Source organism: Patella vulgata, chromosome 2 (assembly GCF_932274485.2).
Source record: "Patella vulgata chromosome 2, xgPatVulg1.2, whole genome shotgun sequence".
NCBI lineage: Eukaryota > Metazoa > Mollusca > Gastropoda > Patellidae > Patella > Patella vulgata.
In genome coordinates this window covers 41,631,042-41,647,108 of record NC_065880.2, presented here as the reverse complement: position 1 = coordinate 41,647,108, position 16,067 = coordinate 41,631,042, and the positions used below count along the sequence as shown (strand labels likewise).

At 35.3% G+C, this 16,067-nt stretch overlaps 1 protein-coding gene across 1 annotated transcript; it reads right to left on the bottom strand.

The window, feature by feature from the left end:
- Positions 1 to 2,855: 2,855 nt before the first annotated feature.
- On the bottom strand, positions 2,856 to 5,752 carry LOC126810934 (caspase-3). The gene is made up of 6 exons (XM_050536338.2): positions 5,588 to 5,752; positions 5,074 to 5,104; positions 4,726 to 4,932; positions 4,133 to 4,329; positions 3,749 to 3,884; positions 2,856 to 3,353 (listed from the first exon to the last, which is right to left on the bottom strand). Coding segments are annotated over exons 2-6 (789 nt in total). The 5' UTR covers positions 5,075 to 5,104; positions 5,588 to 5,752; the 3' UTR covers positions 2,856 to 3,105.
- Between the last annotated feature and the right edge of the window lie 10,315 nt (positions 5,753 to 16,067).

Below are 16,067 nucleotides of genomic sequence, written 5' to 3'. Positions count from 1 at the left end.
ACGATTAGGCATCTTTCTATGAAGTTATTGTTAAATGCGTACATGTATATTGGTAATATAGCTAATATAAATATAATATATTATTTGTATTATTGAAGTAAACTGACACAAAATAGTCAAGCCATCTTTATTTCAAATTTACTTGAGCAGACGTTAATATAAATTTTAGTCTCAATTCAAAAATTATATAGTTAGAACCTAAACCAGTAATATTGTACGTGTCCCCTGTCAGCCCCACCCCGACTACTTTATCTAGTAGGGTACATGCATATGTATATTGGTCCTTGTATTGATTTTGCATGTAATATTTGTTTCCTTCAAATTAAGAGGAACAAATCCTCGAAACCCAGTTGGTACAAACAAGTGAAATGGAATGAAATGGGTTTAAAGTCATACTGTGCAAGAAAGTGACAAGTTATTTCACGCCGAAGCAAACCGCTTGAAGGGAGACAACTTGCATTTATAATTGGAAGCAAAGGACCAACGTTTTGCCACTAACTGTAATCCGGTTATCCTTCATTACTCATGGATATTCTAGATCAAAACCTCAACAAAAATAACCATAGTAAAAGAGTTTGTAGAGCTGTATTCGGCTGTCTCACAATGGAAAAAACTAGTAATTTTCTCATCATTGACCACAAAGTTAAATCCAACCCATTTCCATTTTCGTATCCCCAGTGGTAAATGTTCCATTCTACTCCACTAACCTCTGGTTCCATCCACGGGGGAGACATAGTAAAATTATCCACGCTTGATACTTCTGCTTTTATCGGCTAATCGAGTGGGCAAAGGCAAGTTACTGGTGAACGTAAACAAAACCGCTAAGACTGCTATGTAAACTGGTTTTGATTGGCTCGTAGAATCAAGCTACGATCAAGTGCGGGTAATTTGAATTCGTGAAAACCCCGTATATGAAGGTTAGTGAGGTAGAACGGAACGCTACCACTGGGGAAGCCGAGAATGACCCATTTCTTGAACAATAACAGGGGGTTTTTTAACAGTTCGATTATTTTAATCTTTATAACGACAAAGAGTCTAGTATGTCTCAATCAGCTGATAAATATACTCTTCAAAAAAAGTAGGGGATATTGAAATGCAAATATGATAAATAAACACTTGACATGCTTTGAGAGTATGTTCACAGATGAAGAACTTATCGCCCCAACAACCACTGAGCTGCACGTGCGACACGCAATAGCGCCATACACGTGGAAGGGGTTCATTGTCAAATTTGATACTTCAAGTAAGGGTTGATGAAAACTGCCGCGCGCTGGTTTATCCTATCCATGTTGGCTTTCCTATCGGTTCTTGCATAAGATTTACTGTTTAGCGGCGTATCTTTGCTTTAGTGTGTTATGTTTTTTTTTTTGCAATGAGACGTCTTCAACATGATGAACGTCTACGTGCTATTGGCATGCTTCAAATGGGTTCACACAGCAAGAAGTAGCCAACATGCTTAATGTGTCACAGTCTGTGATCAGCAGACTGTGGAACCGGTACCAACAAACACACAATGTTGATGATAGACCTCGTTCAGGTCGTCCTAGAGCCACTTCACAAGCCTGAGATCGATACATTCGTACACAGGTCCTGCGAAATCGATGACAAACAGCCAGCCAGCTTTCTGTAAACTTGTACCAAGTTACAGGAATTCGAGTTACACCCCAAACGATTAGAAATCGGCTACATGCAGCTCATTTGCATGCGCGACGACCGCACGTTGTGCCTCCATTAACTCGCCAGAACATGGCAAACAGGTGTCAAGGGTGTAGGCAGTGTAGAAATTGGGGTAATCGTCGATGGGCGCGTGTAATGTTCTCAGATGAGTCCAGATTTTCACCGACAGTCGTGCTTGCGTTTGGAGGCGTGTAAATGAGCGTCATGCTAACGTTAACGTCAGACAGCATGACAGAATCGGGTGTGGGTCTGTTATGGTGTGGGGAGTAATCACCATGACTGGCAGAACGGACTTGCATATTGTTTAAGGAAGGGTCACCGGTGTGTACTACCGTGACCACATCCTGGCACCGATAGTTCTGCCCTTTGCTCAACGTTTCATCTTTCAAGATGATAATGTCAGTGCTTACCGCGCTCCTTTCGTGAATGACTATCTCCAGCGTCACCAAATTGTCCATATGCCTTGGCCAGCCATGAGTCCTGTCTGAGGATTGGTGGAGCAATTACTCATTATTAAGACAAAAATCAAAAACGTCCATTTTCACTTTTGACAGTGTATCTCTTTGCGAGTGAAATGGGGCGGGCCGTCATTTAAACCGCCCATATGAACTGTTTATGTTCATGTGTAGGCAATTGTCCTGTTATTAACATACACTGGTTACCTCTAATAAAAACAGCAGTGCATTTCCGCAGTCTTGTATTGTTTCTGAATATCCCCTTTTTGAAGAGTGTATATTGGTCAAAGGAATATATAGATTGTGATGTATTTAGCAGGTAAGTCCCATAATTCATGAGTATTCACCAAAACTGGACAGAAATTTAACAAAGGGTGCCATGCAAAAGGTTGCAAAAGTTTGGGAAAGGGAGATAGAACAAATTGCTATAAATCGACTAAAAGGGAAATAATTACCAAATTTTGCACCTAGGTTCTTTTCTTAAATGAATTAAATTAATGTTAAATTTAGACCATACATGACATATACATGTACCATTATTCGAACCAGCAGATAATAAGTACACATTCAAGATCCCCAAAGTTTCCCTTTACCGTAGTTGATTGTACTACTTAATGACGGCCAAATTAACTGTAGCACGAAAATATCACATGTCTTAAAACGTTACACAATTTAACTTTTTACGGCTTTCTTTTTAGCTTAACTTAATAACAAAAGTGAACAGCGAATATAAGGGAACTTTATTATCTATTACAATGTAAATATGATATTTTACATTTAAAAGTTACAAAAACAAAAATTAGACATACAAAAACTAATAAACTCATAATTATGAATCTGTTAACAAAAGTTAAATTTTGTGTAATCTTTGAATAATTGTTTTTGCTATATATTATTTTCATTTCATGGCATTTTATTATTGAAAAAGTCTTTTCGGTTAGTTTATGTTCACAGGTTTGTGCTTGGGTTATATTTATAAAACCAGTTTCCTTTTCATAAAACAGATTTTTTTTCTTAACGTGTCGGTAGAAACGGTTGGCATATCTACCAATAAGTAGGTTTCTCCTCGAATATTTACCGTCGATATATCTGCTGCAACTCTTTCTTTCACTAATAATAAAAGATCACTAAGTGGGAGAAACTCTCCATATTCATACAACACTTTTCCCAAACAATTAATAAACGCCGATCCTTCCTTGTCATTAGCGATGGAAACATGGCCTGGAATATAGATTAGTAATATAGAACGAATAAAATGTGGCTAAGTTTACATGGACAAAGTTTCTGTGACAAAAAGAATATGACAAATAAAATGTGTCTTAGTAGCCGCATTCACACAGAATCATATTGGTCAAAATTGTATAAGGAGCAAAGAAGGTTTGCCACAATTACCATAGAATTTAAAGATTGTTTTTAATTTAAAAATTGTTTTTAATTTAAAAGGCACAGATACTTGACACAGAAAACTTTATGATTCCTCAAGATTAGTATACCACATGCTAGTTTGGGTTTAAAAGACATGTGTTGTGGAGGGGGGGGGGGGTGCGTGTGTGTGTGGGTTTGTTTTTTTTTGTTTTTTTGTTTTTTTGTCTATCTTAATGTAACTTTATGTTTACCTTTAAAACAGGAATAAAATATCAGAATATCAGACGGTGTTGGTATTCGAGGAGATTCTTCATCTTTTCGACTGAAGAAACAGGAAAGATTATCTTTAACTGCTACACCCGAATCCATAATATTACCGCGACATGCCTAGATACATAAGAAATATATTACGTGTGTGATAACGAATATTATTCCATGCCTTAAGCCAAAGTAGTGGCCCAAGCTAATCTTTAGTGAATAAAACTGGATAATGCGGAGTGAAAGACTCTTACAAACCAGTATCTTCATCCTGTACAACTAACATAGTGATTCTTTATCGACGAAATACAAACGTTCGATTTCCATGTGGAGTATTTTGTGTATATCTTGGATTAGTAATAAACCGCACTACTTACATTTATAATAAATATTTTAGGTTTTCCAGCTAAGCTACGGCAGCTGTTGGCTTTAAACAGATCAACTATATCGTGTATATGAACATGTGTATAATCATCATTGTAACCATAATCAGTTCCACATATCCCATATTCACTACCGTGTGACATCACAGTTACGACAAGACAATCAGCTTCACTGTGATCCTCAGAAGCCACTAAATTAAGAAAAACAGTAGTGGATTAAATTGGAATTCATTATCAGGAATATATCTTTTAAAACATCAAAACCGAGTAGAAATAGATTTTTAGTAAGTTTTTAGAAGTATTTTGACTATCTGATTAAAAAAGGGTGCTTTTCCATTCGTATTTCTTTTTATATTCCGTAATCATATTTTACCAGATCATAATGACGAAACGAAATAAGGGGGTCTTTTTACTTGCACACAATACTATATAAATATATATATATATATATATATATATATAATATTTAGAAATCCACATTCATTTCGTCCATTGAAAAAAAAGGAATGTGCCAGTAAACTAATTAGACCAGCATATTGTGTAAAACCGTTCTCTTAATTTTATTCTCTCTTGAATGCACTCTATACCTTTTTGGAGTCTGTCCATTATTTCTGCTTTACTCAAATCATCATGGGTTTCTACTTGAAAACGAAGTTTCTGTAAACCTTTAGTGAGGCATTCAACACTATTTTGGGACCCTTTGATAGGTCTCAAATTAGAATGGGGAAATTCTTCATTGTTGATAATGACTGCTTTTCCGCGTCTTGGGTGATCCATCTTATATTCAGATGCCACTGAAATGAACAATTTATAATTCAATACTTTTATAGATCCTTCGAAGTCCCCTCTAGCCTGTCCCACGCCCCCCCCCCCACATATATTAAAGTAGCTCTTTGAGATATAAAGGGGTGTAAAAAAAATATTGAAAAACTTACTTCCTAAGTATATGTGTTGTCCTTCTGTAATCTAGAAGATAAAGACGTTAAATGTTGTTATATAAATATAATAAATGTTTAACAAGGTGGCGGTGTTTTATCGTAGCATCTTCTGATTCAGATTTTGATATCTAGGCGACGACTTAGGAACTTCATAAATAAGTTATAACCCTTTGTATATTGGACGCTAAAACACCATTATAACTTTACGAGAATTATAAAATGGCTATATAATATTAACATTGGTATGTTGAATGCTAATAGAATTACTATCAATGTATTTTTTTTGAGTACATGTATTATAAAAAAAAAACAGTTTTATAAACAAATTTATAACGTTATTGTTGATTAAGCTGGTATTATTCATAATTAATGCATTAATAAATATTGATAAATAACCAAAGCAAAAATGTTGATAAATAATGTTGTAGACTACTTGTATTTACAAATATGATAAACAATCAAGACAAGTATAATAAAAACAATAGAAATTGTCTAATTTGTCGATTCTTACCTTGATATAAAAACTTTCTTCATAAGATTTAATACAACTTACTAAGAAGTACACACCTGGTATTCATACCATTTAAGTTTGTTTGAACCCTAATCTACCGTGTTAATATTTGTACATGCAAAAGTTTGTATTGCATAGAAAAATATAACGCAACAGAGTGACATGTGGATTAAGAATCGCGGGTCGAGCAAATCTTCTATTAATAAATAATATGTTTTATGTAGGTATGTTATTTAGTTAGTATAAAGCTAATTGAATATTAAACATAGTCTGTCAATAAAATGAAGATCCTCTATTATGTTGCCTGGTTTGAATTCTCTTGTGTTTATGCTATTGTGGACATATCAGCTGTCAAATGGATTACATGTTATTTTCATTCAAAATCATTTCTTTTGTTTGGAATATCTCAACAAACTTATAATATAGTATTTTATATGGTATTTTGTTTTATTCATGCTCGCATAAATTTAAAAATAGATAAACAGATGTTTAACCTCTACTCAACACAAATTATTTCATTTCGAAACTAACATAACCCCTTTCGCGCAGGTTATTCAGCACTTGGTAAAATCCTATATCCCAGAGACCCCATGAAATTTGGCGGGCGATCCTACACCTTGTCAAGCCCGACCTTAAGGGCACATTTCCTCCCCAATCCCCATTCACCCAATTCCCACGATGAGTATAAGTCTATTATTTCCAATCTTAAGTTGAGAATAAAATTTTGAGAGGGGAGTGTAATTTTCAGATGTTCAGAAAAATAGTAGCCTATATAACAAGGAAAAATAGACAACCGTCCTATTAATCGTTTACATAGATGATGATGATAGGCTTACAGGTCAAGATATTTCATGTACGGGGTACATCGTTTCCACAGTTTTCTAGTATTATTACAAGACATATCCAGGGGAAAGGATTGCAACTGTCATGGAGCTAGACTATGTCTTTGTGTCATATAATGGGTTATTTCAATGACTAATATTGGTCTCCAAATTTGGTTTAATATCTAATCTATCAGAAATATAGCTACGTAGTTAACCTTAAGAATTAGACAAGGAACGAAAAAAAAATTCTTTTAAGTTTAACATTCTCGGCTAACGAAGATGACACGCGTCATGTGGTGCGCTATGAGGGATATTGTGTCCGGGCTAAGACCTACTCTTATTTAGAATTCCAACTGTCAAGGGTTATTTTACGTGCACGTCAACGTGTGCATAGGATCTCGGTTGTTCCTTGCCATGCCCCCGTCTCGCAACACTGGACAGGGGAAACCACACCAGACGTTGACACTGTACGGATGTAAATATAGTATCGTGGCACTTAAAGATGCGTTATGTAAGACCTAAATCTGCCTGTTGCAGGTCTTTATTTTGGCTTCAAACGTTATATAAACTATTATGTAGGTATTTATTCACATGACAAGTCTATAATCAACTCTCTAGATTATCGGATGGTGGAGATTTAAACGGATTAAAACATGGTCGCGATTTAATGTGTTATTTTAAAAATGGCGAAGCGAAGCTAAGTCTCGACTAACATGTAGCGTAGTAACGATAATAAACAATCTATGCCACATCTTGTGAAAATGTCTCTAAGAATAAAGAAATTTGAATGAAATTTTCAAAATATTCATTTTGCATTATCTTTTATTGAACTATTACAGCAAGACCGGTCAGCTCTTTATCTAAATCTTATGTAGCCGGAGTTTCCGGACTTTTTTAAACTCGGGGTCTTCGGGTAATTGAGGATGTACAAGCACCATTAGATTTTGAATCAAAACCAAACAAAACCAAAAACACTGAAAATATAAATACAAGCATATTAAAAACGTGCAAAGAACACAGAATTGAAATAGAAATACATATACACAAGAAACTTAAATGATCGTATGAACTAAATATAGACATTTAGCAAAGATAACAGAAGGAAGAAAATCAGAAAATTAAACATACATGTACCTATAATTACCTATATAATTATGGGTGTGTTTTCATTAACGCCTGACTGATTCCTTAACCTCCTAATTAAATATAACAACTGACTATGGGATAATTGGTTTTGTAATTCCTTTTAATTTAAGATCCAATTTAGAATTTGTTTTATGATACAATAACAAAGACAGTCGTGGTAGCCATATTCCCGTGTCCTTTAGATCAGAATAAAATGGAGTAAGCAAACAGTAAACCTGTATAACAATCCGCTTTCTATGAAGACAACAAGATGGGTGTAAAATTGTTATCGACGCCGCTACGAACATCTATGAAGTCAAGAGATAATTAATTGTCGACTTTTACCAAACTAAATGTTTTTTTGGCGGTACTTCTGGAAGTGATTGGCAAAGCAACTGCGCCGAATCGTCTTCGTCTCTGGTCGCTGAACACCAAGAGAGATGGTTCGTTATACATGGAATACAGAGATTGATACTGCCACAGTGTTTTTCTTCTCCAAGAGTCATCAATTTTGTTTTCAAACATGGAAGAAACAGTGACATTCCTAATGTTATAATTAACATTTATTTTAGAAACTCCCAAGATAATAATCTGACATAAAAGTCAACTTTGATATGCCAATGGTATGTTTTATGACTCAAACTCTATCAAGCTACAAATAAAACAAATATAGCTTCGTGCCAGACATCGAAGAAGTGCTTAATATTCAGGTTTTCGCGGATCCATTTACCGATTTGAGTAGCCAACTGTATATCATATTCGTACGGCACGAATTAGACCGTCATTCTCCATGTGGATGCTGTATTTGAATTCATTACTCTAAAAAAGTTCGTAAAAAAATGAAATAGGAAAAATATCTCACTACATACGATTAACAGTAGGCCTACAACCAAATTTGGGCTAATTGATTTTGGTGGTGTACTGGTGGGATTGAGAACGCTGATAAAGTAATTATCAAAGATATAGGTTCACACAAACCTTGTAATATTCTTTTTTTGACGTTGCAAGACTTACCTGGACTAATTGTATATCAAATACAAACTTAGTTAGTGGTCAGGTGTAACTGTCCTACCGTCTCGGGGGGGGGGGGGGCTGGATGGTCGAATGGTTAGCACGCGCGCGCTCTATCATACGGTCTGTCATTGAGTCAACTGGCGGGGTTTCGATTCCCCGGTTGTACGTGACAAGGAGTAGGGTCGCCTGTCTAACCCCGTGGGTTTTCTTCGGGTCCTCCGGTTTCTTCCCACTGCTAAAGACCCCTACGCGCAAGCGTATTATTGAAAAAAAATTGAACTATGTGTTAGTCCCGAAATGACCTAGTTTGTGTCGAGTGGACGTTAAACCCCATTTCTCTCTCCCCTGCCGTCTACTCCCACCATTATACCTTTTTCATTTAATCTGACAATGAAAATCTAACCGGCTTGTTATTCTTTTCATTCTAAATTAATAACTTGGTGTAATATAGTTTGTTGGTTAATCATGTTGCAGCATGGGGTATGTTCATGATCGAGAATGTTTTTACTTTGGATGGAAGAGAAACAACGGCACATTACGTACCTTTTCTTTGCTTGATATTCCACAGCTCTCAACAACACAAAGATTCCCCGGTTGTACGTGACAAGGAGTAGGGTCGCCTGTCCAACCTCGTGGGTTTTCTGCGGGTACTCCGGTCTCCTCCCACTGCTAAAGAACCCTACGCGCAAGCGCATTTTTTAAACAAAACTGAACCATATCTTAGTCCCGAAATGACCTGGTTTGTGTCGAGTGGACGTTAAACCCCACCTCTCTCTCTCTCTCTCTCTCTCTCTCTCTCTTTCTCTCTCTTGTTATCAAACGCAGAAAACATTGAAGAAGACAATAAAATTGTAATATTATGCCGTTTTATTTACTGAAACACAACAGTTAGCTATGCACATTTATCTCAAGTAAATAACAAAAAATCACAAAACATTATTCACAGCTTATAGTTGGACTTAAATTTTAAAAGTTATACCCTTATTCACATTCTATAGTTTGATTTAAATTTTAAAAAAGTTATACCTTGACATATTTAGATGAGCGATGTGATGTGAGTATAAGCATGAATACTTAAAGCGAAAATGTTCCATAGTTTAACAAAGATTGTCAAGGAAAAAGTATGTTATTTCAAACTCCTGGTCAGCTAAGAGCGGATTAACGTCACTGGATATATTTACCGGTTAATGATTAGATGGTGACGACATTTAGAATTATTAAACTTTTGATTAACAGACATTTCATAATCCTGGATCAACTACGTTTTCCAAAGAAAACTTTCTTGCGTAATGTATCATCAATAACTGGCATCTGTAACGACGCACAGACTTTTCCGTTGATTTTTACTCTGGTTATGTGTTTAGCTACTCTGTCTTTCACCATAAGTAAAATATCTGCTAGGCTTTCTTTCTCACCATATTCATATAACATTTTACCCAAACAATATATAAAGAATGATCCATTATCTTCATTTATATGGGATATATGACCTGAAAAATGCCGAGAAAACGATGCTTTTATAAACAGTGATGTGTATGTAACCGTGCTTTTTTTGTTTGAGTTTCAAAGAGTCGCGGGTCATCGTTTGATCATCTTATTGACGTTCCGTCTGGAAGCGAGAATCCTAACATGGACGTTATGAACGTTTGTGAAGCTTTTGATTTAAACAGTCAAATCACCTACAATTAACATTAATAAACACAATAACATATTATGGAACATGCACAATTACTATTTCATTAAAAACGACATTTTCTTGAGTGTCCTCTCAACGTCAGCGAAACGTCGATGTAAATCATATAGTTATTGTGTTCCATAATATGTTATTGTGTATATTGGGTATATAAATTTCTAAATGTCATATAAAGAAATTAAAAATTTAATTACAATATTTCTTTTAAGCTTTCATTTGGGGAGTTTTGTTGACCAAAAGACAATATCTATACGTCTGACACAAGAAATGAATATTATATTCACCATCACAACACGAGAAACAAACTAATATATCAGCTGAAACTGGTATTCTTGCGATGTCTTTAATATGGTTTCCAGGGCCATCTGTCACCTCAACACCTTGGTCTATAAAACTACCACGACACGCCTGTAGACAAAATAAATAGTAATAACTTGTTAGCATCGAATTTGTATTCTTCTAAACCGCATTGCTGAAAGTTTTAGCTGCATCACAGTGAAGAATGAGGCTCAATATCGTTTTCGTCTAAAATATCATCCTACAGGTTTCAGAAAAGTTGGCAAACCAAGCGTCAATATACGAAGAGATAGCCGATTTACCTAGTCTGAAATATTAATGGGATCTAAATATTTATCTAATAATCAATATTTGATCTTTACCGTGTACACAATGAGAACAAGCTGATTAGTCATAAATATATATTCTAATAATATATGAATCATTTAAAGAGAATTACATCTTTTGAACCCATGAAAACTTTCTTTTGTACTATCATCTACTTTATCTTTCAAATTCAATCACTTTCAAATTTAAGTAAATATACGTACATTCATTATAAATATTTTCGGTTTACCAGCCAGACTTTGACATCTATCTCCTTTAAACGGGTCTACTATATCAGCTATACCAACAAGTCCCGTATTTCTAACACCATCATAATCTGTACCACATACACCATCTTCATTACCGTGTGACATTACAGCTACTATAATACAATCAGCATCACTATGATCTTCAGCAGCAACTACCAAATACAAATTATAACATTGGAAAAAAATAGGACAACAAATAATTATTAGCTATGTAGTTTCATGTAATAGAAAGTCGTCGCATGTGTTGTAATTACGCGCTGCCCCATCCACGAGTCCCGTCAACATCAGCTAATGTACTCAAAGGGGTTTAATAGACTTAAAAGTACACTTCAACGATTCATTATTCAATGAAAAAATCTAGGATTTCTAAGATACCACACGTTGTACCAGTTGTGCTTACTCCATATATAACCGTGTAGAAAGACATAAATGGTAAACTAGACTTATTCGTTTTATAAATATGACAATATTGGTATACCATTCAAATTCGCAGACATTCTAATGATTTGGTATATAGGCGTTTCTCTAAGAAATAAACCATTGAAAAATTGGAACTCTATCTAGTAATGATTCCTTTAAGGTGCTGGAGAAAACCAATCAAGTGTGTGTATTCCGAAATCACAGGAGTTCCAGAACAAGTACCCCAGCTGCCAGACAACGGTGTTAAAACTACTAGAATCCCGCTCATGTGCAGCTAAAATTACATTGTTTTTCTAGTTGTCAAGCGACTGAGCAGCTAGAATGTACCAAAATGAATAGCATTATATGGTGACTGGGTGTGCATTTATACCTATGTCCAGTTTCCAGGTGCAACACGAAAGTCTCTCTAAAAGTACATTGTTTTTTCTAGTTTTCAAGCGACTTAGCAGTTTGAATGTACCAAAGTATTTAAAGAAATGAACAGCTTTATATGGAGACTGGGCGTGAATTTAAACCTACGTCCAGTTTCCAGGTGCAACACGAAAGTCTCTCTCTCTCTCTCTCCCTCTCTCTCTCCTGTGTCCTACAAGTTAAAGTAACCAGAGCATGGGAAAGTAAGGAATGTTCAAGTCGGTTTTTTTAACAAATGTGGGAGAGACAGGTGACTGGCAGGCGACCTACAGGGGACATGTACAATATTACTGTTTTAAGTTCAAATCATATAAGTTTTGGATTGAGACCAAAGTTTATATTAAGGTCTGCTCTGGTAAATTTGAAATATAGATGGTTTGGCCATTTCGTTTCAAGACATTTTCTAAATAATAAATATAATATTACTCACCTGATTCAAGATTCTCTATTATCTTCCGTTTACTTAAATTACAATAAGGATCTATTTCAAAGCCTAGATCTTGTAGTCCAAGCGTCAGGTGATCCACACTGTGATGAGAGCCATTCAATGGTTTTAAAAAACTACAGTTCGGGAAATTCTCATTACTTATAATTACAGCTTTACCGCGTCTGGCATGATTCATGTCATATTCTTCTGCCACTAAAATACATAGACAAATTGGTCAGTGTGCTCTTTGTTATATACTCTTTAAAAAAAGTAGGGGATATTGAAATGTAAATACCTATGCAGGTTGTGATATTATAAATAGCCATGGACACTTGACATGCTTTGAGAGTATGTTCACAGATGAAGAACTTATCGCCCCAACAGAACCATTGAGCTGCACATGCGACACGCAATAGCGCCATACACGTGGGAGGGGTTCATCGTCAAATTTGACACTTCAAGGAAGGGTTGATGAAAACTGCCGCGTGCTGGTTTATCCTATCCATGTTTGCTTTCCTATCGGTTCTTGCATAAGATTTACTGTTTAGTGTATCTTTGCTTTAGTGTGTTACGTTTAATTTGATCGGGAGACGTGTTCGTCGACGTCAACGTCAATCGACCTTACTGCAGGAACTGGCCGTGGCACTGCAAAAAGGAGTGGGTAAGATTGCCCCAAATCATGATTGGACGGTTGATTAGGAGCATATCACGACGAATTGCTGAATGTCTGAGGATTGGTGGAGCAATTACTCATTATTAAGACAAAAATCAAAAACGTCCATTTTCACTTTTGACGGTGTATCTCTTTGCGAGTGAAATGGGGCCGTCAGATAAGCCGCGCATATGAACTGTTTATGTTCATGTGTAGGCAATTGGCCTGTTATTAACAAACATTGGATTATCTCTAATAAAAACAGCAGTGCATTTCCGCAGTTTTGTTTTGTTTCTGAATATCCCCTACTTTTTTTGAAGAGTATATATTGCAAAAATACAAATTTTAGCACATCCTGGATACCAATCCGGTGTAGCCAAGAAAGTTCGAGATTCCCCCCCCCCCAATCTTTTTTTGTAAATAATTCAAGGCGGACAGTCTGGCATGGAATTGCGTCCATTCGTTCAGATGGGACGAAACTCGATAAAAGAGCTAGGGTAGCATGAAACTCAAAATAAGAATATGTGGCACCGCTGTCCGGGGACAATTTTCCTTACAGCACATTAAATGGCGTACATACTTCTTCAGTAGCTGAAAAGTAAGAAGTTAAGCCCTATTCAGTGGTGTAGGGAATGCAACCGGGGACCTCAACACCGTCTCAAATACCCCTAGCCCCATTGCCACGATTCGTCCACCTCTCCCATTATCTGTATTGTATGCACATTGAGCAAGGTATGGTATTGTATGGACATTTGTAGACCAGGCTCCGACGTCGCTACATTAAAGTGGTTAAATGATAGATATTTTAAGATAAACACTTACTTTTACAGTCTTCTTTACATTGGTTTATTTCTTATCTATAAAAGTAAAACAAACAAATAAACAAACATTTCACGGTGTCAGTCCACAGGCATAACCCAATAAGAGTAATTTCCCATATGTAATATCACCCGTGGATATGCTGCACTTTATAACTTATAGTGTTTTTATCTATAATTCTGTGTGTACTGTATGTTCTCTTAGCTTGAGTGAACAAGATACCATTTAACTTAATGTAGGCCAGGTCTAATATAGTTGTGCGCTCAACTAAAAAAGGGGTAGAGTTAGTAATAAAATTATATTGCAGGTGACCACGATGTTCTTTATCATTAAACAAAACATTACAACAAATAGCCACAAGATGGCGAGCTCGCTGTTTAGGCCTAGTTATAAAGTTATGTAAGGTTTGTAATATATGTTTATATTACATACTGTAGACCAGGTATGTCGTTATGTTATTTGATAATGCAGGTGTGTATAGAAATCTATTACCTACATTATGTATATCATATTTCTTTTATATCTATGCGTTTGTGAAATAGACCCATATTAAATTCAGTCTGTAGGCTGCGTAATAAAAGAGACGCAGACTAAGTATATCAGTGTATTAAACGTCTAAGTAACTTGTATTCCATATAATTGTGTCATGTGTTATTAAATTGGGTTGCCATAAATTAGGTAATTAAATTCAGTTTTGTGGGTACCATAAAAATAAACAAATAAGTGATAAACTGTCTGTGAAATATGTAAATTTCGTCAAATATGCCTAATACAAAGACCCACCTACCTTTTGGCTCTATTCTAATTCAAAAGTTCGTGTGTAGTAAGCAGTCAGCCTGTACTAATTTCTGATATCAATAAACTACGACATCGCAGACACCTATCTTGGGGTTTCCCCAGGATATGCCTTTAAAGAATAATCTGACCACATGATATTAAAAATATACACTGACTGACTGATATATATGTACCTTTATAATTAGATCGGTAAAACTATTGCCCAATAATAGGGGTGTGTACGTATATTAAACTTTGCCATGATGACATGGCTACGGCCACTAAGCTGACATATGATGAACGTAATAACTGGTGTTATGATTAATAAACCAATAGTATACCAAGCTTTCACTAAATATATATACTAAGGTTAATTAAATAGATAATAAAATTCCCTTTGAGGTGTGTTTTCTTTGAAGTGTATTTATTAATGTAACTTGCACCACGGTGACATAGATATATATATATTATTATATACAGTGACACAAAGTATTTACTGTAACAATATATTTATATTATCATATAGATCTCTATTCTATAATAAACTGTCGATCAGTTTATAATCAGGTGATTAGATGTTTGATTTTGGGTAGTAATCTTCGAGTTTAATGTCGTTGTCTAATAATAAACTTTTCGTGGATTTCCTAAATGATCAATATATCAATTTCATATGAGGGTCTTTAATTTAAATTTCATCCTTTAGTTACTTCTGAACAAAACGCTATACCTTATTATGGTGCATAACAATAACAGCAATTTGAATCCCGTGGTCAGAGCAAAATACATTATTTTGGGGTTTAGGCGTTTCTGTTTGAATAACCCGTGGTGTGTGTGAAATAACGTCCACAATCAATTAGACTAGACGACTTATATAATATGATCATAATTTATTAACTATAGGATTGGTTTCTGAGAACAATATTTAGATTACTTATATGGATATATCTTATTTCGTTCCGCTTTTTATTCTACACTGGATTACGAAAGGTCGCAGTCTGTATTCACAGATAATGAGCAAGTTTACATTAAATTGATAAAGATACGATAATAAACTAATAAACACTAACTGCATACCATTGAATAAAAGACGTTTTCAGTAGATAATCGGAGAATTAATTAGGCTTTGACATTTATGATAAATGGACAGCGATTAAAGACAACATCGTCTTGTATATGCAATGAATTCTCCTCCAGCTTCGAACCCGTTCCTAGGTATCTAAGTCAGCCAAGTCACGTGACACAAACATAGCTTCTTTTAATAGATTTTTATAGCACGGGTATTCGCTCGCGAATACAATGTTTTGGAGAAGGATTTGAGGCAAAATTTTGATAGACTTATTAGTTTGAATATGTTTTTAGTCCAAATATATCATTAAATCACACAGTTTGTATGCGGGAATGTATCTCTAACAATCCCTTCCACCCCTCGAGTCAGACTACCTTTAC

Bases quoted from the DNA above. Each gene is read 5' to 3' on its own strand.
- LOC126810934 (XM_050536338.2), bottom strand. The intron at 3,885-4,132 runs GTAAGTAGTGCG...TTATGTATCTAG, and splicing joins CTAAAATATTTATTATAAAT to GCATGTCGCGGTAATATTAT. The intron at 3,354-3,748 runs GTAAACATAAAG...TCTATATTCCAG, and splicing joins ATTTTATTCCTGTTTTAAAG to GCCATGTTTCCATCGCTAAT.